This window comes from Rhynchophorus ferrugineus, unplaced genomic scaffold (assembly GCF_030347505.1).
Source record: "Rhynchophorus ferrugineus isolate W39M unplaced genomic scaffold, kcgeb_rfMv2 rfM7, whole genome shotgun sequence".
NCBI classification, from domain to species: domain Eukaryota; kingdom Metazoa; phylum Arthropoda; class Insecta; order Coleoptera; family Curculionidae; genus Rhynchophorus; species Rhynchophorus ferrugineus.
In genome coordinates this window covers 32555014-32581130 of record NW_027472586.1, presented here as the reverse complement: position 1 = coordinate 32581130, position 26117 = coordinate 32555014, and the positions used below count along the sequence as shown (strand labels likewise).

Below are 26117 nucleotides of genomic sequence, written 5' to 3'. Positions count from 1 at the left end.
TCAACTTATACATCCACAGTCTATAAACATACACTCTCAATACTTAAAAAATTGCATTAAATAGCGCGTCTAATTTTTCAAGAATAATTAAAAATATTGCCACAGGTAATTGGTGAGATAAACAGCGTCTGGATATATAATGAGCATGATGCATGAGGAACATGTAAAAATAAAAGAAAACAGTTATATTATTACGTACATAATTTTATTGTTAAAGACACTAATATTGTTGAATAGTCATTTCACCTCTCATGTTCTGCTTCATCAACTGTAACAAAAAAAAAATGTTATTTTACGTCAACATTCATAAAAATAATATGATGGTGTACATGGTATTGTGACTTAGTCCACAAGAGCGTCATAGAAAGTTACCTGAATAGTTTAATTATGATATCCTAACTTATAACCTAACTTATAACCAAACTTTGGTAGTCTTCCGTATACAAATGTCTACTTGCAGACGTTGAAAGAAAAGCCAATCCATATTGACAACTAACAGCTCAATTGAAGTCCCCGGCCTATCATAGTAAAACACATTTTTTGGCAAAATTAGGTTTTTGTATTCAACATAATTCCATTCAAGGGTGATACACTGATTATAGGGACCCTCCAACTTATCGATACCATTTTTGTAGTACGATTTGTCCTTTGTTTCACAATATGCTTCAGTTTCGGCGATCACCTCTTCATTCGACGAAAATTTTTCACAGTGAACATTCTTTGGAGATCTGAGAGAAGGAAATAGTCACTGGTAGCTATATCTGGCGAATACGGTGGATGAGGAAGTAATTCGAAGCAAAATTTATGGATTTTTGCCACCGTTTTCACCGACTTGTGACACGGTGCATTGTCGTGGTGAAACAGCATTTTCTTTTTCTTCAAATGCGGCCGTTTTTCGGCGATTTCGCCCTTCAAACGGTCCAATAACGCTATGTAATAGCCGCTGTTGATGGTCCTTTCTTTTTCAAGGTAGTCAATGAAAATTATTCGATGCGCATCGCAAAATAGAGACGCCATAACCTTGCCAGCCGACAGCAGACATTGTACTTAAAAGAACACAATTTTTAAAAGCCTATAATAAAATCAAGGTAGACTATTACTTCATCATATGTATTTAGATGAAACATGAATAATTCAAAATGGGACCAATATACTCAATAGTCCCTCATGGCAAGAAGATAATGAAAATAGTGTTAAGAGAGCAAAAGTTTATGGAAAAAGGTAAACGTTGGAATAACAATTTATTAGGTTTTATTAGTCACAACAATTTATTAAAAATTCATTTCAGATATATTGTTCTTCATAATGGAAAGGGGAATGGTTACTTAAAAGGTGTGTGGAGAAAAAGAATAGGAACTCTTTTGCAGTTATGGCAAATGTATTAAAGAGAATGCAATGATTAAATCTAGTTTTATTAAAAAAGATGTATACAGGTAATAACACAACAAACTAAGAAGAAATACAGTGATATCAAAATTACTTTATACTGAAGAACTGTACCGAAGGAGAGAAGAACTAAGCGTAAAAGGTAAATATGCTCTCCAATGAAAGTAAAATAAATATATTACTTGGATGTACAATCTTTAATTCAGTGAATTATTTTTTATTTATTGAAATTTGAATTTGAAACGTAACGTAACGAAACGTTCAGCATGTAATATACTGAAAAGTATACATAAAAGAATTAGGGACATGCAGCTTTTTAAGGGATGTAAGATATCCTTTTATACACTCTTACAGGGCATAGGGTTTAAATAGTGTAAAGATAACCCTCGGAGAGATTTAATAGAACTTTCAGACATTACCTTAAAAAGAATTAAATTTTTAAAGGCATAAAATAAGACCAAGGAAGATAAACTATTTTAATTTGTTAATTTCAAAATGGTTCATTGTGGCACACTTGGTAAGACGGTAACAAAAAAAATGTGTAAAGACGTTAAAAATTGATATAAAAAGGTAAAACTTACAATAGCATTCGATTAAATTTTGTTGATCATGATATTTATTAATAATTAATTGCAGATATATTGCTGGTCGAGAAGTACATTCCATCAAAAACTGTTTGGATATAAGGAAGGAAGCATTGTTAACCGTAACACCTTGGGTTTGGATGGACTCGATTAAACATACAGAGGAAGTAATTGATAAAATGTGGAATTGTAAACATGTCTCAGACAGATTAGAAATTAACAGCTTAGTGATTGAATTGGATAATGAGTGGGAAAGTGAAAGTGACTGAAGGAAGCTTTCAGGATATGTGATAATGCTGTGCAATGCCAGAAATTCCTGAGACAGAATGATGAGAGTGGAAACAACTAATGATATGTACACAATTAATTGAATATAACTGTAGAAAATGGTATTGTAGGGCGTGAAAGATTTGTGTGCACATATATGATTGTAATTGTTCAAAATTAAACATAAGCATTAGGTTATAACGTATGAGGAGAGAATGAATACTAACTGTTTTATAGATATGGTAAATGAATTAGACAGAATGCAGTAATAAATTTTATAAAAAATGGTGTACACAGATAGTAGCAGAAGAAATAAAATATACAGTGATACCAAGATGACTTGACAAGTAAACACACCATTGAAGGAAACAACAACTAAACGTAAAAAGGTAAATATCCTCTCGAATGAAAGTAAAATACGTTTCTCAGATATACAATTGTTAATTAGGTGGATTAGGCCTCCAAGGGGATAACACTACATAAAAAACGCGCCTAGAAACTCTACCTCATGGATGGTGTGGAAAAGAGTTCAATGTAAACAAAACAAATCTAACCTACAAACTATTACAGTTGTGTCTTAATTGAAGTTTTAAGTCCTTCGATAATATATGTATTAGATATACTATAATGTTAAAATAAATTATATTTCATAATATTTTTGTTCAATTATTTTATATAGATTAGAATTTTTTTGTATGTCAAAGCCAAACTGAACTAAATCTCAGAGTTAATTCAATTCAAACATTGCAATATTTCGACGTCACAAATATCCATGATTCATTACTAAAAAAAACTTTGAATAGACTATATTTGTGAAAACTATGCTACGTTCTAAAACTATGTGGTGTGCACAAGTGGTATGTTCATCCATTACATATTAATTAAATTTAAGTCTTAGATCTGGATTTTAAAAACAGTATGAATAAAAAATTACTAGATAGCTTTATTTTTAACTAGCGACCCGCCCCTGCTTCGCACGGGTGCAATGCTGATACTAAATTAAATACACTACAGAAAAAATATGAACGTTGTATATAAAAACATAGCGGCCCGCTCCGACTTTGCACGGGCATAAAATATATATGCCTATGTCACTCAATGAAAACATGATTAAAATCGATCCAGTATTTTTGGTTCATTCATTACTGCCCTTGGCCTGCACGCATTAAATTTGGAGTAAAACAATTCCTCTTCCCCTATACTTACTATGAAGATTTCCTGCTATCTTTGGAATATCTAAATTCATACAATTTTTATTACATTACAAATTTTTAAATGCAAATTTTAAATTTGTAATATCTCCGAAAATATTTGTTTAATTTACATGCTGTAAGGAACCATATTGATCTATATTAATTGCACACTGTATTTAAGGTACTTAATTCGATAAGGATTAATGCCGTATTGCTTAAAATAGCTTCGTAAATAAGCCATTTTCTCACGTAAAAAGTAAACAATAAAAATGGTTAATGTGGGTTATCCCTAAAAGATAAACATATACCATCGGGGACTTTTTTGTAGACCTTTTTATGGTGTACAATACTGTAGTACATTAATTTGATCTAACTCGTAGGGTTAGACAGCGTTTTTGCTAATTGCTAAATAAACCTAAAAAAATAGGTTAATTTACGACATCACGTTAGAAACCTCTAAAATTAGTAACGTTGCCTTAGTATATTATGCATGTATTATACATATAAACCTTCCTCTTGAATCACTCTATCTATTGAAAAAAACCGCATCAAAATCCGTTGCGTAGTTTTAAAGATTTAAGCGCACATAGGGATATAGGGACAGAAAAGGCGACTTTGTTTTATACTATGTAGTGATAACATGTGCTTACAAAAATACTTTTAACAATAAAAATTACTTTGATGAATGAACACAAATATGATGACCTATTCAGAAGTAATATTGCCACTGCGAAATAGACAATCAGGTATCACCAACTATAATCAGCGACTATAATGAACGAATTCATCACGATATGAAAGTTAAGTAAAGCAATCAACGATCTGGCAAACGCCAATCCATCAAAACTATTCGAGAGAGGTCTCTAAATTAATTACCGCTTATGATAAACTTTACATGCAATAACCTAAATCGCAGATACGCAGAAATTCTACAGACTTTTTGCATTTCAACGTTTCAGGGGAATTACCTAACTTTATAAAATACATTGTTTCGAAGAAAAATATTACCCCTAATCTTTAAACAGTCTATCTAAGACTGTAAACAGCTTCAACTCACAACCAGTTTTTCAATCAAATTAAATATATAATATTTAATAACTAGTCTGACGTGAATTCTATTTAAGTATTAAAAAAATATTTAGAGAGCACGAAAAATATTTTTCACATTTATTTCTATAACGATGTGAATAAGAAAAAGGGATATCGTTTCCAGAAGACTAAAGACGAGAAATTACAAGTTACTACCGTTTTGAATTGACACTAAGTTGGGGCAAAATTCCCGCTACTATTTTGATTGCGAGACATCTTGGTTATGTGACGTTTAACTCAGTTTCGCTTTAACCTTTGTGTTGTGTAAATCTTCCTAATTTTATTATGGATTAATTGAGTATAATCGTTCCATTATTGCTACTCAGCGAACATTTCGTCAATAATAGATTGACTTTTACCCCACGTTGTACAATGGAGAACCTGAATAACAAGAGAATGACCTCAAGAAGTTATATACAGCGGGGTTTTTATTATTACTATTGATTGATTGAATTATTAATCACACTAAATGTCTAAGGATTTTAGTGAGAAGATTTTAGATTATTAGTTTCGTTGCGAGCACTTGACGCAAACTATAAACGACTGAAATAACTGCAACATTGATAAATTAACGTTTCAGAGCCACATAGGTCTAAAATAAACAACCAAGCAGATGGAGATCTCACTTTTCTAAAATGGTATTTCTGGATAATGAGAAATATTACAATCAAATTAAAGTCTGATTTATTATGTCAAATTAAATATGTAGCTCCGAGACGTGGAGATAACGTTTAAGAATCATGAAAATGAAAAATAGCCCGAAAAAACACCATATTGTTGGAGCAAGGTCATAATTTTTAAGAACATTTGCAAATATTTGGAATCAATAGCGTAGGAGCGGTAACTTTTTTAAAATAGTCTGCATAGAAAAAAAATATATTATAGTCAAAACCAAAAACCAACTCTTTCGTGTAACTTCTGTGAATCTAAAGTCTTTCAAGTCACATGCTTAAGACAATTACAACAATATGTGTGCAAATAATCGATACACAACTTGAGGTACAAATCCAGACATGCCAAATACAACAGTTTGTTGAATTAACGGTGAACAAATTGCTCAGAGACTTCTGTGGTGACTTCTCAACCTTTCCAATAAATTTCAATCAATCTTTTAAACCATAAAAGGCAATGTATCAAAATCATAGGGAACAATCTGAAACAGGATCCAAATCTAAATTAAACCAGCAATCACAAGATTTAATGAGAAATACTCAAAATCTTGAGCACCAATAGAAACGTATAAGTCGAAAAGTAAACACCCAAGTATTCAGAGAGAGAATGTAGATTTTGATACCTTATATAATTTAGTGAAATAACCACTCTCTCTCTCAAGAAGAGGGTGTACAAACAAGTGTTCAAAGGAACTAGTACAATATAGCTCAAAGTACTTGACAACAATTTCATTTAGAACAAAGTCTCCATAATAAACCTAATTTAAATTAATAAAACCGGATTAAAATTAAACTTTTACAAAAGCTCTTTTGTCTTTTATATTAGCATACCAATATGGAAAAATGCATATTGTATATATTTACCTCTGCCCTATCCTCTGAGTTTCTTTCCATACCGCATATTACCATCAGTTTACAATAAGCCGCTTCAACAGTCATATCATAACAAGGAATGACACCAATTTCTATCATTCGCTGAAAAAGGAAATATCATGTTTATTTCGAGTAACTTATCTAAACGTAACTTTATCTAATAACGTACTTAAATAATGATAATTCTATGAAAAATTAGTTCATGACTTATATTTAATATATATATATATATATATATAAAAAAAGCTCAATATTTATTGGGTTAATGAAAAATGTTTTGTCATTATTAACTACAATAATATAATAATTTCCAAAATGATAATTCTTATATGTACTGTGGTGATTCAGATGCGCAATACTTAGTTGTAACTTTATATAAAGAAGATGCATTCTAGGTCTCTTTATTTTATGGTACAGACAAGTACCAAGTTTGATTTCAGATTGGTAAATAGGGGGTCTATGGGCCATATGCAGGTGTTACTGAGTGATGTATTGCATATACAATTAATTTATAAACAATGTAAAATAAAATGGTAATAAAACCCTTACGCTATTAGTAAGCTAATTATTCTTATCATAAAACTTACTCGCCCTGTCTCGTATAGTACTGCAACTGGTCCTTTATAGCACTGAGTAACGCTTACAACAGTGATTCCTCTTCCAACGGCATTTCTTAGAACATCAATCAGATCTTGGCGATCAGTGGGGATATTTCCCACTCCGTATGTTATTAAAACTACCCCTTCTAGAGATGGTTCGAGGAATGACAATAGCTGAAAGAAACAAGCTATCAGTTGAAAAACAAAAACTTTAATATTCTGATATCAACACTTTTATTTTTTAGATTTTCATCTATAATTGTAAGCATAAACAAATATTAAAGTCGTTGGTTTTGATATTATGTAAGAGTTCTAGTATCCATTTTAATTTTAATATTTCAGTTCCATAAAGTGCATTCATTATCAACGAGCCGATTGCGGGCAAATTTAAGTTATTTGCCTTGATAAATCCTTGTTCAATTTCTTTCATTAATATATTCTTTCGATTGGTAGTTCAGAACTAATTTTTAACTATTATTATCTTAATAATCCCACTTTTAATTTTAAAATAAATATATGTTTTAATAATCTTTCTACAATATATAAATTAAATTAAATTCTTTATTGCAATCCTTTAGCCTGTTGTCAGTTTTGATAGCGAAAACATTTTAAAAGTGATCATTTTGATGCTAATAACAAAAAACAGTCTGAAAGAGCAAAATAGGTGTACGAATTGAGCTATTACAATAAAACTCAGCACAAATTCTTGAAAAACCTTCAAACGGCTTAACAGTTGATGAATGAAGTATTTGCACACATTTTTATACTATGTAAAAGATCCAATAAGAAGGAAAATGTCATTTTACACCGTTCCAACTTAGCGGTGTCATTGCTTCCTGAAAAAAAAAAGAAAAATTCTCTGTCATGTATTGTGACTGGCGCTGAACATTAGATCGATAACGACAATACCCAGTGCAAAATGTTATGGGATTATCCAGGAGAGCTATCCACATCGACATCTAAATGGAATATTCATGACAATAAAGCCTTCCCATGAATATTACTCACCAAACGGAATAAAAGCCTACAGACCTATATCACTGCTGCCAATAATATCTAAGGTTTTTGAAAATCTCCTGTAGAGGAATGTAGGAAGTAAATACCTATGTAAAGTAATATGAGCAAAAAATAGTAAGTAATAAAGTAATATGATAATAGTTGGACTTCTGAATATACACTTGCTTGGAAGAACCTTTTTGGTTCAGAATTCTGATGGTAGACCGCCGCGTAAAAGTCTTATCAGCTGAAAATTGGATGGCTAATCAAATAAGTAGTTTATATAATTATTACCTGAGTACGAGTCAAAGTAGGAAACATGTGCAAGATGCCCACTCGTGTGCATAAATTTGTAAAAACGGACAGCATTCCTCTTTCTGATCTGGGAAGCGCAAAATTTCGATAGACTGAAACAAGAAATTGCATATAAGTCGGACAAAAAAAAGTATACAAGAAATTATGATAAGATTATTAGTATTATGGTTATTTTATATTATTTGTTCGTAGATTTGAATGTTTAGAAATGAATTTTTTACCGATTAAGTTATAGCGTAGGTACTAATTATACGAAAGCTTGGAGATTAATAATTGATGGTTCTTCTGTAATCTTTAAGTCATTCAAAATGTATCTATTTTTGGGTGCATGTAGTCTAAAATAATGATAATTATTGATGTTTATCAAAAAGAGTGGTTGTTATTGTTGTTATGTTATGCGACCTCTTGAAGCAATAACGAGAGAGACATTCGCCGAATGTTATATCATTATTTTAAAAGTTTTGCCTGTGGTGAGATATACAGTTGACCAATTCAACTAATTAAGGTTACACTTAATTTTTTTAATTATTCTCTTAGTTCTCTACAATCTGCCCTATGGACAAGAAATATATGATGCGATTTATATTATACAGTGACACGTAGAAGATCATTTCAATACGTGATTTCTTGTGTAAACTTATAGTGTTATAGTTAATTTATTTACTATTCTATTTTATTTTAAGAACTATTCAGTGTCTATTAATCAGGTAGTAATGGAGGTAGTAAATGTTTTAACATACGCACTTCACTGACATGGCGTACATTCAATTGTTTCGCAAGATCATTCGAATGCAAAGACACCTTTTCAGAGTACATATTGACACTTTAGATTACACTCGTTATAGTTTCCAAGGGGATATCACGCTGGATTAAGGCGAATTGCAATATGGGCCTTGACATCTTGCACCTTATTTTGGGATCTCTGAAGAATGGCTATATAGGATTTGGTAGTAGAACCGACAGTTCGATACTATACATCCATATGGGCCAATACCTTATTATCCAAATACCTTTGGTTTTTAAGTCCCAGTTTTATTAGTATATGTTTCTTGCAAGTTAAGAGTCGATCGATATACGTTCCCAGGCACTTGACAATATCTACTTAATTACTACTGTATGTTTCAACAGTATGTTTTCAACTACAAACAGATTTTATTGAAATAAAGTTGAATCGCTGTATCGTCAGCATATGTTGCCACAGTAGTGTTATTTGAGATCGATACGTCAGCTGTATGAAAGAGATTGCTGTGAGCCAAGGATACTGCACAGTGAATCACCAGAACATATTCCATATACCCTCTTTTAAAACAAAATGTTTATCTGTGAGATATTACTTTAGCCAGTGTGCCATACCTTAACAAAAGCTTGAGCTATAACGAGATGTGAAGCCAAGAAATATTTTTTTATCGTTTATGTTTTTATATATTTGATTGGCCCGTCTGTAAATTTACTCTATTGTTCTGTATTTCTCGAAAACCTTGGATATCACAAGTAAACAGGCTTATATCCTAGGTTTGAGTATCATAATAAGTTGGGCCACTTTTCAAGTATTAAGGAAGTAGTTTAGACATAGCATGACATTAAACATAAATGTTTTTTACTTCAAGCCTTTCTCTGATACTTCTTGTAAGATGTACAAGTATGCATTCGCATTAACTTAATTTATTTTTATTCATTTTACTTCCTAACAGAAAATTTTTCGTGTGGTAGGTCTACTTGAAATGGAGTGTTAACAGAGTCAGTTAAATTGTTTTCCTTACCTACGGATATATCGGACGGGCATGGATTAAATACGCTTTTTAGATGCTTAGACATAACATTCGTTTTTTCGTTGTCGTTCCTGTTCTAAATAATATCACTATGCTTATGAATGGATTATGTTGTTGGGGCCTTTTAATCTTTGTTGTTATTTTCTAGAGGGAGTTTTCTAGAGAGTTATTTTCTATTCTTGTATTCCTTGATATTATTCACTATTCAGGTATTTTATCGCATTGTTGAATATTTTTTGTTTTCTTCTATTCTTGTGAAAATATTTATCACAGAATACAGTCTCAATATAAATCACGCAATGCAGGTTTTAATAAAATATGCTAGAAAGCTGCAAAGTGTATAAGATTTGTGTGAATTTAGACATATACAGATATGGCAAGTAATGTCATATGGTTAAAATTTAGAAGGATACTGATATACTAACTAATGACAGATGATGTAAAAAGTGCATTAAGAGACACTGTACATTTAACGTAAATATGATAAAACAACCCTACACCACAGAATTATTGCGAATATGTATTTAAGTATAGTTTAAGTCTCTAAATAATAAATGTAATATATTCTGCTCATTGTTTTTCTTTGATTATTTTATTTATATCAGATATTATTTTCAATAATAAATAAATTTCTATATAGTAAATTTTCTCTCTGTATTATTCAGCCTATTTTCATCTAGATATCGTTTAATATTATTTTCGAAAAGAAACCGCCAAAATACTTTGAGGTAAAAAAGTGCGTAGAAAGAAAAAGTTATAATTAATTACTTTTAAAAGTCAATCCAGTCTCGGCCAATATATGATAGTTGGGGGAATCCATTGCCTTTATTGCTGAACTGTGAACCTTCTTGACTCGATTACCACGCATCAGCCTGTTAGCGTAGAAGATGCAAACCTCAGGGATATCCGAACAACTGGCGAAAACCAGCGAATGTAAGAAATTATTTTTGGCATCGCTCGGTATCTCAAACAACGATATCTGTGAAGTTATCCACGTTAGCACGGTTTGTAAAATTGGAAAATATACTACATACCTGAGAGCCCGTCAGTATTACGGGTTTCTGTAAATTTTTGAACATAAATGAGAGTACAGATGCTGTATAGGCCATAGTATCAGTTCCTTGCAAAATAACAAATCCATCAAAGTCATGATAGTTTTCCTGGAAACAAACAAAAGTCAGGTGGTAAACAGCATTTGTTTGGGATTTTTTATTAGTATTGCGACCCTTATTTTTCTACCTAAAAACCTCCAAATATTAATTAAAGGGGCAATAAGTCAATTGAAAAGTCTCCAGCCTGACACATGGATGGCGCTACTAGAATTAAATCCATATGTGTCTTAGTTGGCTCTAAGCCTCAAAAGATGCATGCATAAATTTGACAGCTGTCGGATCATTAATTTGTGAATTATAGCATTTTGAGTGAAGCAACTTTTGTTATAGAGAAAAAAATGGATAAAAAGGAATTTCGCGTGTTGATAAAATATTGCTTTTTGAAAAATACAGTTGAAGCAAAAACTTGGCTTGATGCAGAGTTTCCCGACACTGCCCCAGGAAAATCAACCATCAAGGATTAGTATGCTAAGTTTAGACGTGATGAAATGAGCACCGAAGTTGGTCAACGCAGTGGACGCCCAAAAGAGGATGTTACGGACGAAAACATTTATCAAATCCACAAAATGATTTTGAATGACCGTAACTGGTACATCATATCATTCACAAATATTTGATATGAGAAAGTTCTGTGTAAGGTGCCGCGCGAGCTCACTTTTGACCAAAAACAACGACGAGTTGATGATTCAGACCAGTGTTTGAAGATGATTAAGCGTAATAAACCCGAGTTTTTGCGTCGATATGTAATAATGGATGAAATATGGTTCCATCGTTTCACCCCGAAGTCCAATCGACAGTCATCCGTGTGCAATGTGTGGGAAAACGTAACAGTCGGCTTGCAAGGTTATGGCGTCTGTATTTTGGGATGCGCATGGAATAATTCTCATAGACTACCTTGAAAAAGGAAGAACCACCAACAGCGACTATTACATAGAGTTATTGGACCGTTTGAAGGACGAAATCGCCGAAAAACGTCCGCATTTGAAGAAAAAGAAAGTGCTGCTTCACCAAGTAAATTCGGAGTTAATTAAGAATTTATCGTTTACATTATGTATAAATGATTTTATTGTGTCTTATGGGTATTTTGGGTGATAAGATTTGTTCTTCATAGACCACGCTAGACATTTTATTATTACTGGCTGTTTGTGTTACGTTTTGTTGTCTAATAGGCTATATTTGAAGATATTTGTATATATTATTTGTAATTATGTCACATTCTTTCAAGACGGGCGGTATGATTGGCACTCTTTTACATTTTTGAGACCCTCATTTTTCTACTTGAAGACCCAAATGGCATGGAAATATCAGGGTAAAACATTCACGTTGAAGAGGTCGAGTTGAAAAGACCTAGAAGAACCATCGCCTTGATTCATTTCAATGTAAATAATTAGTGTCAATGAATTATTGGTAAATACAGTGAGTGCGTTATTATTCATAACAAAGTCTAGTTGAAATTGTCAGCGGTGAGCAATCTAAATTTAGTCTCAGTCGGTGAATAGTTGGTGCTAACAATATAAATAAACAAAAGGGCACGAAAGGTAATTTGCTACGAGAACTATCTAAGATGTTCTCTGGACGATGAGAGCACTAGTTTTTAATAACAATATTTTCGAAATATTCAACTTTGGAGTAAACATTTTATTACAGCCTACGAAGTCAATTTGTTACCAACCAAGTACCCTTCCCGAGCCTTGGTTAACATTAATAAATGCATATTTCCATCAAAGCTGCAGATCAAATATAATTTCAACACTATACACTTCCTAAGATTTCTCGATTGGATTTTATAATCTTCTTTTGAATCAAATCTCTAAATAGTTACCTCGACAGATTTCGCTATAGCAATCCATTCGGTTGAGGACATGTTGCATGAGGCCAAAAGAGGGTCGTATTCTTGAATCTGATATGCTATTACCTTATTGCAATGTATAGCTCTAAAAATGAGAATTATTATGGGTTAACTGATCGGTATTGGCCCTTCAAGTACTTACTTGGTTATCATTTCGTGATCTCTGATGGAATAGATCCTAGCCAGTTCTTTGTCGTGTAAATCATGGCAAGATTTAACTTTATTGGCGAATACATCAGGCATGGGTTCGTATACTACCGAAAACAGATTTAATTAATTTTCTTAAATAATATAGCTATAACTTAGGTTGAAAAATAAGCTCACTAACAAACATTTATCCAGTCAAATTGAGTTTCAATAAAAGAGTTCTAAAAGTTGATGATCGCTCAACACCCTATTAAGAAATACAAATTCTAAGAGGTAAATCAAAAAGTCCTCGTCCTGGCACATAGATGGCGCTACTTTTAGTTAGCCCTCACATGATGCGAGTATAAACTTGACAGAAATCGGATCATTAGTTTGTGCATTTTGAGTGAAACAACTTTTAATTTTGTGAAAAAAATCGATGAAAATTATTTTAACATGTTGATAAAATTATTGATTTTTGAAAGGAAAAAATACAGTTGAAGCAAATAATTGGCTTTATGCCGAGTTTTCGGACACTGCCCCAGGAAACTCAACCATCAAGGATTGGTATGCTAAGTTTAGACATGGTCAAATGAGCAGCGAAAAGAAGATGTTACCGACGAAAACATTTAAAAAATTCACAAAATGATATTAAATGGCCGTAAATTGAAATTGAATGAAATAGGAGACACTCCAAAGATATCAACTGAACGTGTACATCATATCATTTACGAATATTTGGGTATCTCTGTGCAATGAAAGTGCCGCGCGAGCTCACTTTTGACTAAAAACAACGACTAGTTGATGATTCGGAGCAGTGTTTAAAGATGATCGAGCATAATAAACTCGAATTTTTGCGTTGATATGTAACAATGATTGAAACATGGCTCCATCCTTTCACTCCGAAGTCCAATGGATAGTCATCCGAGCGGACTGCACAAAATGAACCCGCTCCATAACGTGGGAAAATGTAACAGTCGGCTGGCATGGTTATGCCGTCTGTATTTTGGGATGCGCATGGAAAAATTTTCATTGACTACCTTGGAAAAGGAAGGACCATCAACAGCGGCTATCACATAGCGATATTGAACCGTTTGAAGAACGAAATCGCCGAAAAACAGCCGCATTTGAAGAAAAATAAAGTGCTGCTTCACTAAGACAATGCACCGTGTCACAGGTCAGTGAAAACGGTGACAAAAATCCATGAATTAGGCTTTAAATTACTTCCTCATCCACCGTATTCTCCAGCGACTATTTCTTGTTCTCAGATCTCAAAAGAATGCTCGCTAGGAAGAAATGTTCGTCGAATGAAGAATGGTGATCGACGAAACTGAAATAAAGGACAAATCGTATTACCAAAATGGTATCGAAAATTTGGAGGGTCGCTATAATCAGTGTATCACCCTTGAAGGGAATTATGTTGAATAAAAAAACTAATTTTTCCAAAAAAATATCTTTTACTATGGTAGGCCGGGGACTTTTCAATTGACCTGTTATATAGGTTTGTTTTTCATAATATTTTAATCGTCCCCTATATATCCAACTAAAATACATAACATATTCACCTCCATATTCGTTTTTCTGCATTCCAATTGTACCTCCTATATATAACACCAAAACCTTCTTTAATTCACTGAACTCCGACATTATATACCTAAAACGGAGCAAATAAATTTCTAGTATTTTAATAATAAAAACTATAAGATCACAACCAAAAAGCAGTTTAAAAACTCTGCACAAGAATCTATCACTAATCATTCAAAAGCTTACTCTAAATTATCTAAAACTTAAAGTTCAATTACATCTCCATGATTCATAATATTAAGTTGATATTTCATTATATAATAATAGAACTATGATTTAATTTTTGCAGATTATTCAACAAATTTGTTTCGTATAAATTATAAGCAACAATGGACTTAATCTTGTAGTGTCTATTGTTTTCTATATCCATATGTCATCTCTTAGGTTTATTACAATTACACAAACAAATGGTGATCCGAAGATACTCCTAGTCTCAAACGGGTTAAGGTGAACTTATGCAGAAGTATGACTTGCCTGCTTCGTACCCAGCAAATCAACATGTCGTCACTCAGTGATTGACAGCTGTCGGATCATTAGTTTGTGAATTATAGCATTTTGAGTGAAGCAACTTTTGTTATTGTGAATAAAATGGATCAAAAGGAATTTCACTTGTTGATAAAATATTGCTTTTTGACGGGAAGAAATACTGTTGAAGCTAAAACTTGGCTTGATGCCAAATTTCCGAACACTGCCTCAGGAAAATCAACCATCAAGGATTGGTATGCTAAGTTTAGACGTGGTGAAATAAGCACCGAAGACGGTGAACGCAGTGGACGCCCAAAAGAGGTTATTACGAATGGAAACATTTAAAAACTCCACAAAATTATTTTGAATAGTCGTAAATTAAAACTGAATGAAATAGCAGACACTCTAAAGATATCAACTGAACGTGTACATCGTATCATTCACGAATATTTGGGTATGAGAAAGGTCTGTGCAAAGTGGGTGTCGCGAGAGCTCACTTTTGACCAAAAACAACGACGAGTTGATTATTCGGAGCATTGTTTGAAGATGATCAAGCGTAATTAACCCGAGTTTTTGCGTCGATATGTGACAATGGATGAAACATAGCTCCATCATTTCATTCCGAAGTCCAATCGACAGCCATCCGAGTGGACTCCGAGTATAGTGTCTGTATTTTGAGATGCACATGGAATAATTTTCATTGACTACCTTGGAAGAGGAAGGACCATCAACAGCGACTATTACATAGCGTTATTGGACCGCTTGAAGGGCGAAATCGTCGAAAACGGCTCATTTGAAAAAAAGATAATGCAGCTTCACCAAAACAATGCACCGTGTCAAAAATCCATAAATTGGGCTTCGAATTGCTTCCTCATTCATCGTATTCTTCAGATCTGGGCCCCAGCGACTATTTCCTGTTCTCATATCTCAAAAGAATGCTTGATGAGAAAAAATGTTTGTCGAATGAAGAGGCGATCAACGAAACTGAGGTCTATTTTGAAATAAAGGACAAATCATACTACAAAAATGGTATAGAAATGTTGGAGTGTATCACCCTTGAAGGCAATTATGTTGAATAAAAATTAATAATTTTGCCAAAAAACTGTATTTTACTATTTGAGATATAAAATTCTAAAATATCGAAATAATCTAAAATAAGAGTGTCTGAAGTATGCTCTTTCATATGATCAAAAATATTAAAGCTTTTCGAATAGTGCAATCACACTTTTACACTTCATTAATTTTCGCAGGAGTTACCTCTTTGGAGCTGTGCTAAACTAGCGGCTCGGGCAATTGATGTTTAGATCTCTACATACCGATAGTCGTACAACTACAGCCATGACTTAAGAGGAGTACTATCAGTCATAGCCATACTTGATTGTAGAATTATTTTGGTGAATATTAATGGGAATAATAATCATCAAATCTAAAGCCTACAGTTTGGGTTTATTAACAAGCATTCGTCGATTGAGCAGGTGCATACAGATATAATTAAAAAACAAAAGATATACTTAGATATAGCACAAACCTTCAATAAGAATCACATGCTATATGACGGTCTTGTTCAGTTGCTACAGAAAATATTACCGAAAGAACACACTGAACTATTGAAATCTTACATTACAGCCAGAATATTTAGAGTCACGCAAGAGGAAGCCTGATCTACAATAAAAGAAGCTAAAGCAGGTGTACAACAAGGAAGTGTATTGGGTCCAATTCTTTACATACTCTACATATGTAATATACCACAAATAGAAATATCATGATGGCTACATTTGCTGATGACTGCTATACTTGCTGTCGGAGACAATAGAAAAGAAACCACACGAAAATTACAATAGATAAGCTAAAATGTAAATAACTGAATCCAAACTTATAAAATAAATTAAATTAACGAAAATTAATATGTTTATGTATAGTTTACGTATAATAAGACCGCACAAGCACCAATAACAATAAATAATACCATCATTCCATATAGCAACAACGCTAAGTATCTCTGGATGAATCTTGATGCAAAACTTCGCTGGAACATGTAAAACAAAGGAAAGAACTGAAGTTAAAATATATTGGTTAACTAGAAGAAAAAAGGAAAAGAAAGAAAATCACAAGTAATTAAACCTATATGGACAAATATATTTCGATCATGGAGATGTTCTGCCAAAACTAATAACAAATAAATAATAATAACTCTTGGAAAAAACCAGAATAAGACACAGACTCAAAACAATCACACCATTTGATCTTGTGAAATGTAGTGTTGTGAGGTGCATTTAATAGAAAAAAGGGCAAAGCATTATTACACTAGTGACTAAAAGTATTCTAGATATATACCTAGCTTTAAGTTTTAATTTTTACTTTAAGACAAATTGTATGTTAGCCGGCAACGACTAGTAACAATATAATGAATAAATTTTAAAAAATTCCGAAATAAAAAAGGCAACCAACCGATACATTTAGCAATAATGGTATCGAAAAATTTAGAAAATTGTGCTGATTTTTAATTTAGCAAAAGAAAAAAATGAACCGAACGTTATGTTACATATCTACGAATATTTGCTCCATGTCTTACCTAATTGTATAAGCCAATCAGTTTCGAAGTTTACACTAGTTTAGGCCACAACATTAACAACAATAAAATCGATGTTACCGCGAAATAGTTTGTTTATGGGGAAACAAATTATTTTCTTTTCGATTTCATGATTTACGTACTAGCCCAGTATAGTGCCAGGTAAAAAGTGATTCTAGAGAATCAGCACACGATAAACAGTGTTATTTTTTAAATAATGTTAATGTTAATACTCACGACAGAAGATACTTTAAATGTTCAGGGCATGTTAACCTCCGATAATTTAGCAACAAACAGATAGAAGAACATTTAATACAATGATTTCAAATCGCGTATATCAGCGTTAGACTGATGTCAGGAGACAAATGATGGCTTAACAAAAAAAATTTAGCTACTTAAGTAACTAATAAAAATATTATACATTACAGATCAATAATGATCGAAAGGTTTCAAAATAAATCAATAGTTGGACTAAGTTCCATGATACTTGGTTTAATATGGGTACAATTTACAGAAACAACAATGCGAATATTGAGGCTGCGGAAAAGCAAATATCTGAAACAATTATTGAGTATAACACTAACGTCAAAGATCTAAAATGGGCAAAAATCATCAATTTGGAGAAATACTACAAATTAAATAGAAACATCAGAATATTGGAATGGTGTAACCGCTGATTCAAAACTTGGATATCGGATATTGTATCAAATAGTTCAACAACTATAATATAGAGTATGAGACCTTCGTACAGTCGCATGATGAGCATCTCCAGAGATGGAGGACGCTCCTCATGCAGCTTTAACAGATCATAACCGACCACACGGGCTAACAATTCTGCCAAAAGCAAATCTTCCATTCCAACAATGGATAAATTACTAACAACAGAAGGATAGGATTTGTGAAAATTATACAGCCATAATGCATGTGGAAAGGAGTATTTATAAATGTAAATAAATATATGTGAAATCTAAATATTGACTTTGTTTTGATATAAATGGTCCAAAACTGTTTTGTGTTGAATGTTTAGTTCCACAGCAATATCGCGAGCTGAAATGTCATGAGCATGACATCTACTAGAAAATTTCACCGATATTGTCTATTATAGATTGGTCAGGAAGTAGAAATGCAAAATTTGACTTAAATTAACTTTTAGTGTCGCCGTTTTCAAACAGCAACAACTTTTGTCAACAACACCATCTTTATACGAATTGTGTATTGAACAACGTTTTATTTCAGATACATGACACGAAACCATCTAATAGGAAAATCTTTTTAAAAAAATTACTTCTTCCCCAAGCTTGTATAATATTGTCATGTATAAAAAAGTAATCCAGACTTTTTTACAGACGAATTTTATTTATACGAATAACGAGGCCAATTCTTACTATTGTTAATTAATATGTTTCCTTAGTTAATTTCCATGTAATAAAAGCATATAAATAAAAAGAATTAGACCTAAAAAGTGAAACTATAAAACCCATATATTTAGATAATAATTAATATTATCTATATCAGCAGTAAATAGTTACAGTTATCAAATATAGCATATAGCTAAAACAACATAAATGCAATCACAACCAGGTTTCTCTTTCAACCAAAATTTCATTAATTTATTAGTTTCAACATTTTATAGTCGTATGTTATATCGCGAATATTATAATACGGATCTGATTGTTCAAAATAAAAAAAATGGTACGTTTATGTCAGACTGAGAGATATGCTGAGTGAAGTGTCAAGACATAAGTGTTTCGTTATCAATAGAATAGGATTGAGCAGTCAGTAGTGCTTGTTTGGTCGTTCCAATACTTCTTACCGTAAAATAAAATAATTGTTTTAAAATCAGTAAAATAGATGCTTTTGTTTTTAAACCCGGTTCACAATGAATTCGGAGTGATTCTCTTTTGAATACATCCATGTAATCGGAAACAACTTACTTATCAAGAAAAGAAGACAGGTTGACGTTGGATTGGCAATCGTTGCGCAGCATTCCTTGGTTTAGTTAAATGGGGTTTGGCCAGTATCGCAGTTGAAGCTGTAATGTCACAAAAGGTGGATTGTAGTTGCTCAGAGTCCCCTGGCCACAAACTATTACAATTAGGAAACATACATGCTTTGTAAAACATTCCTAATCATTAAATAAGTAAGGCCCCCAAAGACGGATTGACGTGGTTGTGATCTGGCATAATCAGCTGGGATTCAGATAGAAGTTCAGAGTATATGATCACCAAAAGTTCAATTGCCCGTAGGCCATTAGAATTTAGAGTCACCGTACTTAGGAAATAATTTAATATAGGATATACCGCGGATATTTGGATAAAAATATTGTTATTCAGATCATTACTCGTAAAGAGGCCGAAAAATATTACACATATTTTTAGTACAACTATAAGCTCTCCAAGTGGGACCATGACCACATACTAAGGGTGTCGGACGCCGAGAAAAATATCGATATATCATTTTCGATATATTTTTTTCAAATATTGATATATTGCACTATATATTCTTTTCAAAGTTTATTTGTGTGTGCATCATTAATATGTGGTATTTCAATTTGTAAATTCGTTTTAGAATCAGACAATATTTTCCTTCTCATTTTATTCTAGTTAGAAAGAGACACAATGCTATCTGATTAGTTCGAACACGTAAACGAATGAACTTCTCAAAGTCGTCCGGTTGTCAGACGTACGCAAGATTATTCAAAATATTAGTTATAATTACTACAGGTTATAAGATGTAATATCATTTCTTTTGAAAATACCGAAAACAATAGATATTCAGGGTCACAAATTGATAGCGACTTTAATAAGTTATTTAGAAAAGGAACGAGGTAATGAAGGCCCACATTTGCCCGTAACTTCCGTTAGAATGTTATAAGTTGCTGCAATTTTATTGAAAATGTTTTAAGCGTGTTACTGCTGCCCCGAATATTAGTGTGGGTACTGTCAATAATACGGTTACAAAATGAAGAACAATACGTTAGATTCAATCAAGAAAACCCGTCTACATACGAAGTGGGTGACGAATCTTGACCATCTTGATATTGGCTCTATTCGAGATCAAATATATGAAATCTATAAGAGCAGTGAATACATAAATTACTTTACTAAAATAAACATAATTTAATAAAATTATTTTAGAGAAAATTGTTAGTCTGGAAATTATACATAAAAGAGTTAGGGACATGCAGCTTTTTGAGGGATATAAGTGTAAAGATAATCCTCGAAGAGGTCTAATGGAACTTCCTGATATTGCCTTAAAAAGAATTCAATTTTTAAAGGCACACAATAAAATCAAGGAAGATACATACACTCTTAGCAAGACAGCAACAATAAATGTGTAAAGACAACAAAAATTGATGAAAAAAGGTCAAAGTTACAATAGATGCAAAAGTGCATCTGATTAGGTTTTGTTGATCATAATATTTATTAATAATTAATTGCAGATATATTGTTATTCATGCAGGTAACAAGAATGCTTTTATTCCTGGTGCAGAATTAGTGTTTTCCTCCAAATCCAAGGGCTACTATCATAAAGAACTGAACCATAACATGTTTTTGTTAAGGTTTGATAATAAATTGTTAAAAAACCATCAGTTATTATTTTGGACAGTGCACCATATCACAGCACACTGGTGAAAAAAAAATCGGTTTGGATGAACTCGATATATGTCTTACAGAGGAAGTAGTTAATAAATGGTGGATCGTGAATATGTTTTAGACAGATTGGAAATTAATAATTTAGTTATTGACTTGGATAGTCACTCGGAAAATGAACGTGACTATGGAAAACATTCAGGATATATGATAATTTTGCGCACTGTTGGATATTCCTGAGATAGAGTGTTGAGAGTGGAAACAGCTAAAGGTATGTACATAATTAATAGAATATAACTGTAGAAAATAGTAGGGCGTGAAAGACTTGTGTGCAAAGATATGATTGTAATTGTTCAGAACATGAGTAACCATGAGTGAGCATTTAGTAATTGCATTAGGCAGAATTCAGTGATTAATTTTATCAAAAATGGTAACAGGTAGTAGCAGAAAAAAATAAAAAATATAGTGACATCAAGATGACTTGAGGCAAATAAACACACCATCGAAGGAAACATGAACTAAACGTAAAAAGGTAAATATACCCTCGAATGAAAGTAAAATGCTTTACTTTGATATACAATTGTTAATTAAATGGATTAGGCCTTCATGTGCCTAGAACTCTACTTCATGGGTGGTGTTGAAAAGAGTTTAATTTAAACGTAATAACAACTCTGACCTACAAACTATTATACTTGTGTTCTTAATTGTAGTTTTAAGTCCTTCGATAATATATGCATTATATATGCTATTATTTGCTATTTTGTATTTTGTTGTGTGCCAAAGACGCATATACAAATAAACTTTGAACAGACTATATATTAGTGTTTTTAATAAACCGTTACAATAAACAATAAGTATCAAAATTACACATTTAAAATAAGTAAGTAAGTACCAATTTAAAAAGTCTTATAAAAAGTTTAATAATTATATGGTTTTATTATAATGTTTAAGAAATATATTTCATTTTTTTTAAATATCAGTTTACAAAAATATCGATATATCGGTCAAAAAAATATCGACAAAAATTATCGATATAACGATATATCGATATTTTTCTGTATCCACGTACATCCCTGTGGTTATTTCTTTAGGAGGGAGGTCTTCTGTCGAGCGACTTACACAGCACTTGTTCAAAATAAAAAAAAGTGTGTCAGATGTCAGACTGAGAGATATATTGGGTGAGGTGTTTAGACATAAGGGTTTCGTTCATATTAAAAAAGTGTTGTGTCGATAGTATCGTTTGTGATATGAGTCCAATAACTCAACATCACTTTTATCCATAAAATAAAATAGTTTTACACGTTTTAGAACTAATATACGTCAAAGCTAGCAATACAATAAACTCCGCATTCGTTAACAATGTTGCAAAAATACTTTCGAGCAGAACTCTAAAAAGTATTGATGATACTTGAACGCAACCATCATGATCTCGAACAAAACCAGAGATTAAGAATAGGCTTAAACCAAGAACGTCAGTTTTTTTTTTGGAATGGCAAAAGTTAACCTTTAAACTGGTAGGGCAATAACTTCATTTATTGTTGTTACCTTTAGGGTCTTCTAGATGCCAGAATTCTCAAAAGAATTCTCGTCAAAAATCAGTTAAGTAAGGAGGTATTCTAATATATAAATTTGAAAAATTGTTTGTCTCTCATATTTTTAAATCTTAACCCTTTAAGGATCTACCCTTAAGTAGACAGAACAGAAATTATGTTCGGAGATGCAGCTGCTTTTGTGAAATCTTTAACCGCGTTTCTTGCAACCACTTGATTACTTGATTTCGAGACGATTGATGTGACATCTCGAGTTCTACTGAACCGATTTATCACGTAGGCTGAAAAGTCCCGAGCGTACCTCAAAAAAAGCGTAACTCAAAATAGACCTCAGTTTCAGCGATAACTTCATTCGAGCGAAATTTCTCACCGGTGAGCATTTTTTGTGGTGTGGGAACAGCCAGTAGTAGCTGGAAGCCAAATCTGGCGAATATAGTGGATGTGGGAGAAATTAGAAGTTAAATTCATGTAGTTTTGGCATTCTTTTGATTGACTTGTGACACGGTACGTTGTCTTTATGAAACAAATTTTTTTCTTGACCATATGCGGTCGTTTATTTGCAATATAGGCTTTAAAACGCCTCAATAATGCTCTATAATATTTACTTTTGATGGTATTTTCCTTCTCAAGATACTCGATCAATATTCACCACGCACATCCGAAAATACAGAGGCCATAACCTTTCCCATCAATTATTGAGCTTTCAGGCGCCTTAGACAAGGTTTACCAGTGGTTGTCCACTCAGATGACGATCGTTTTGATTCCGGAGTGAAGTGATCCATTGTCCCAAATCGACCCAAAAATTCCAGTTTGTAAATATGACCAAATACTGCTCAGAATCATCAACACGTTTTAGTTGTTGATTAATAGTGAGCACTTTGAACAGAGCTTTCTCATAGTCAAACGCTCATGCAATATGAAACCCACACGTTCTTTTGATATCTCTACGATGTTAGCCAACTCATGCAACTTCACTTTTCGATCATTCAAAACGATATCGTGGTTTTTTTAATGTTTTCTGGTGTTACAACCTCATTTGGCCATTCTGCACCATCGGTATCTCTACGACCACGTTTGAAGCCATCAAACCAACGTTTTATTGTTGTTTCTGGTGGAGAGGAGTACTTATAACACTTTTCAAGCCACAAAATTGTTTTTAATCCATTGTTTTGAAAATAACAAAAGTAGTGTCAGTCTGAGCACAATAACTCACACACTTATGAGTCGAATATCATGAAATGTTAACAGTTTTCTTCTAGGTTAGGTTAGTAAAAAAAAGGTTAGTACTAACTGAAAATGTGGTGAGTGTAATAACACTAGCGCCATCTATGTGTTAGGCCCGGGACTTTTCAGTCAATTTGTTATTTAAAATTTGGTGTGAACCTTTTCTATCTCTTATTAATATTTTTACAAAATTGTCCATTTGGCAAAATAAATTTGTTTGAATTTTTAGCTTTTTATTATAGCTTTTTATTATCAGCTTGTAACTTTTTGGAATTTTTAATTTTTCAGTTTATGTAATCCTTAAACATTAATAAATATCTAATAAAAGATTACACACAGTCAAAATATTTTTTTTTTTTTTATTTTACTCGAAATAATACCTAAAATCCATGCCTTTAGACTGGAATATCCCATTCGAATAGAAACTTCATTAGTTGGATACTTATCACATCTATTTTTTCGTGAAAAATGAATTCATTCAAACGAAGAACCAGACTTTTAGAAAAGCCATTACAGTGATGAGATCCATCAATTAGAATTAGTGAGTAAATGTACTAAAATTGAAGAACAAAATCAATATTGCAATTGAAAGCCCATTTTTCCATATCAGTTTCCGGGATTTTCTGTTAAATTTCCGGGAAATTATTGAACAACCTAGGATGGTTAAAACAAAAACAATCAAACTGAGTTGTATCTCTAAAAAAATTTCAACAACCTGATTGATTTTCTTAAGGGGCTATTATGGTCTAGCAATTTGCAAAAAAAAAACGATTTATCGTACTTTTTACTCAAATTTGGGCTATTTTATTACGTTTTTGATATTTCCGAATTTTTAAAAATAATAAAAATCCAAATTTTGGTTATAGTTTTACTTTAATACGATATGCTAATATATAGAGAATACTGACAGTAGAAAAACACAAACACACAAGTCTCATGTATAAGTACCGTACCCTTAAAACAGCTATACCTCGAATATAATTTTTAATTAATTAATTAAAATTAATTAAAATAATTTTTAAAAATCCTCTAAGGGCATATTTCTAAAGCGTTAAGTTTTAAAAATATAAAAAAAACAATATTTTCAAAAATGTCTAAATTAGAAAACCCCCTTGCCGGCTTGGTAGCGCAGCGGTAAAGGCGACAGAACGGCTCTCCTGCTGTGACGATAATCGCAGGTCCGAATCCTGCTGGGACATGGTCGTTATGTTTGTGTTTGCCTTTAGGCAAGAGTACAAAATTCGACAAGGGAAATGATCCCAGTCACGCCAGTAACCAAGCTGGGTAAGACCGGATGTCTTCTGAGATGATTTCTAAGTTGGTCAGGCGTCAATCGGTTGGCTTAACGCCGAGGACCGTGGTTCGAAGCCAACGTTAAACAGTAGGTCCAATCCAGAAGAGAAACCATAATAGGTAAAAAAGCAGACTCTAAAATATATTTAACAAAAAAAATCCCCTTAAATTATAAATTGTTTTTCTGTGCTTACATTAATTGAAATGCAATTTATCCGATATATAAAAACACCAAATATCAGGTCTTTACTTATTTATCTATAACAATTAAATATACATTCCAGGATGCATCAGTATAATACAAATAAATAGATAGAAAAGAATATTCCATTCTTTATTATGGGAAATAAAACACCAAAATAAAACAAAATACATTATCAACGTGAAACACTCCACAACTCACCTGTTTTTAGAATCCTAACGATTAACTCTATCTTAAATTAGCAGTAAATAATTGTGCATCGTCTAAATTCGATTTTCACGCATTTCCGGTAAGGACAAATGAATGTGTTGCATTATGCGTGGGAGCATATAAACATCGATCCACGAACCTGACCTGCCAGCTGACTTCGATTAGGCAGAACGAATCGGGAACACCCACTTATGGGGAGTACAGAGCTGAACGAAGCGAACGTTCGAGGTCTGCGCGAAGATTCGGCATGTATTCGGCGAATATCTTTCCGCTCGCGGTGATCGAAATCAATTCGTTGGGCGTTCGGTTGTTCTCGGAAAGTTTCGGTCTCCAAAAATCATTTGACGATTTTCATGGTTCGATTCGGAACCCTGTATTCTTTTGTTTATAACCATACTTTTCACAATGGCATGCCAAAATAAAATGTCTTGTGAATCAATTTTCGACGGTACGTGTAGTGTTCTTTTCCTAAGAAGCAATGTTTATTACTAAAATAATATGTACCGTTTCAACGTTTTTAAAAATCAAATTATTGTATGGCCGGTAACATAATAAACAAAGTTATGATCAGGAAGAAAATACGAATAATATTGAAATT

At 32.5% G+C, this 26117-nt stretch overlaps 1 protein-coding gene across 3 annotated transcripts; it reads right to left on the bottom strand.

Moving 5' to 3' along the window:
* Positions 1–183: 183 nt before the first annotated feature.
* Positions 184–25756, bottom strand: LOC143199316 (60 kDa lysophospholipase). Of its 3 annotated transcripts, none has more exons than XM_076409037.1 (11): positions 25511–25756; positions 19382–19532; positions 14395–14483; positions 12846–12957; positions 12677–12788; positions 10777–10902; positions 10511–10721; positions 7953–8065; positions 6651–6836; positions 6055–6165; positions 184–268 (listed from the first exon to the last, which is right to left on the bottom strand). In XM_076409037.1, exons 2-11 carry the CDS (start codon positions 19432–19434, stop codon positions 221–223), a joined length of 1161 nt encoding a protein of 386 aa, XP_076265152.1. In that variant the 5' UTR covers positions 19435–19532; positions 25511–25756; the 3' UTR covers positions 184–220. The 3 variants fall into 3 exon arrangements, with proteins under 3 accessions (XP_076265152.1, XP_076265151.1, XP_076265153.1); XM_076409036.1 differs by having other exon boundaries at positions 19382–19479; XM_076409038.1 differs by lacking the exon at positions 19382–19532 and having other exon boundaries at positions 25511–25755.
* Positions 25757–26117: the final 361 nt, after the last annotated feature.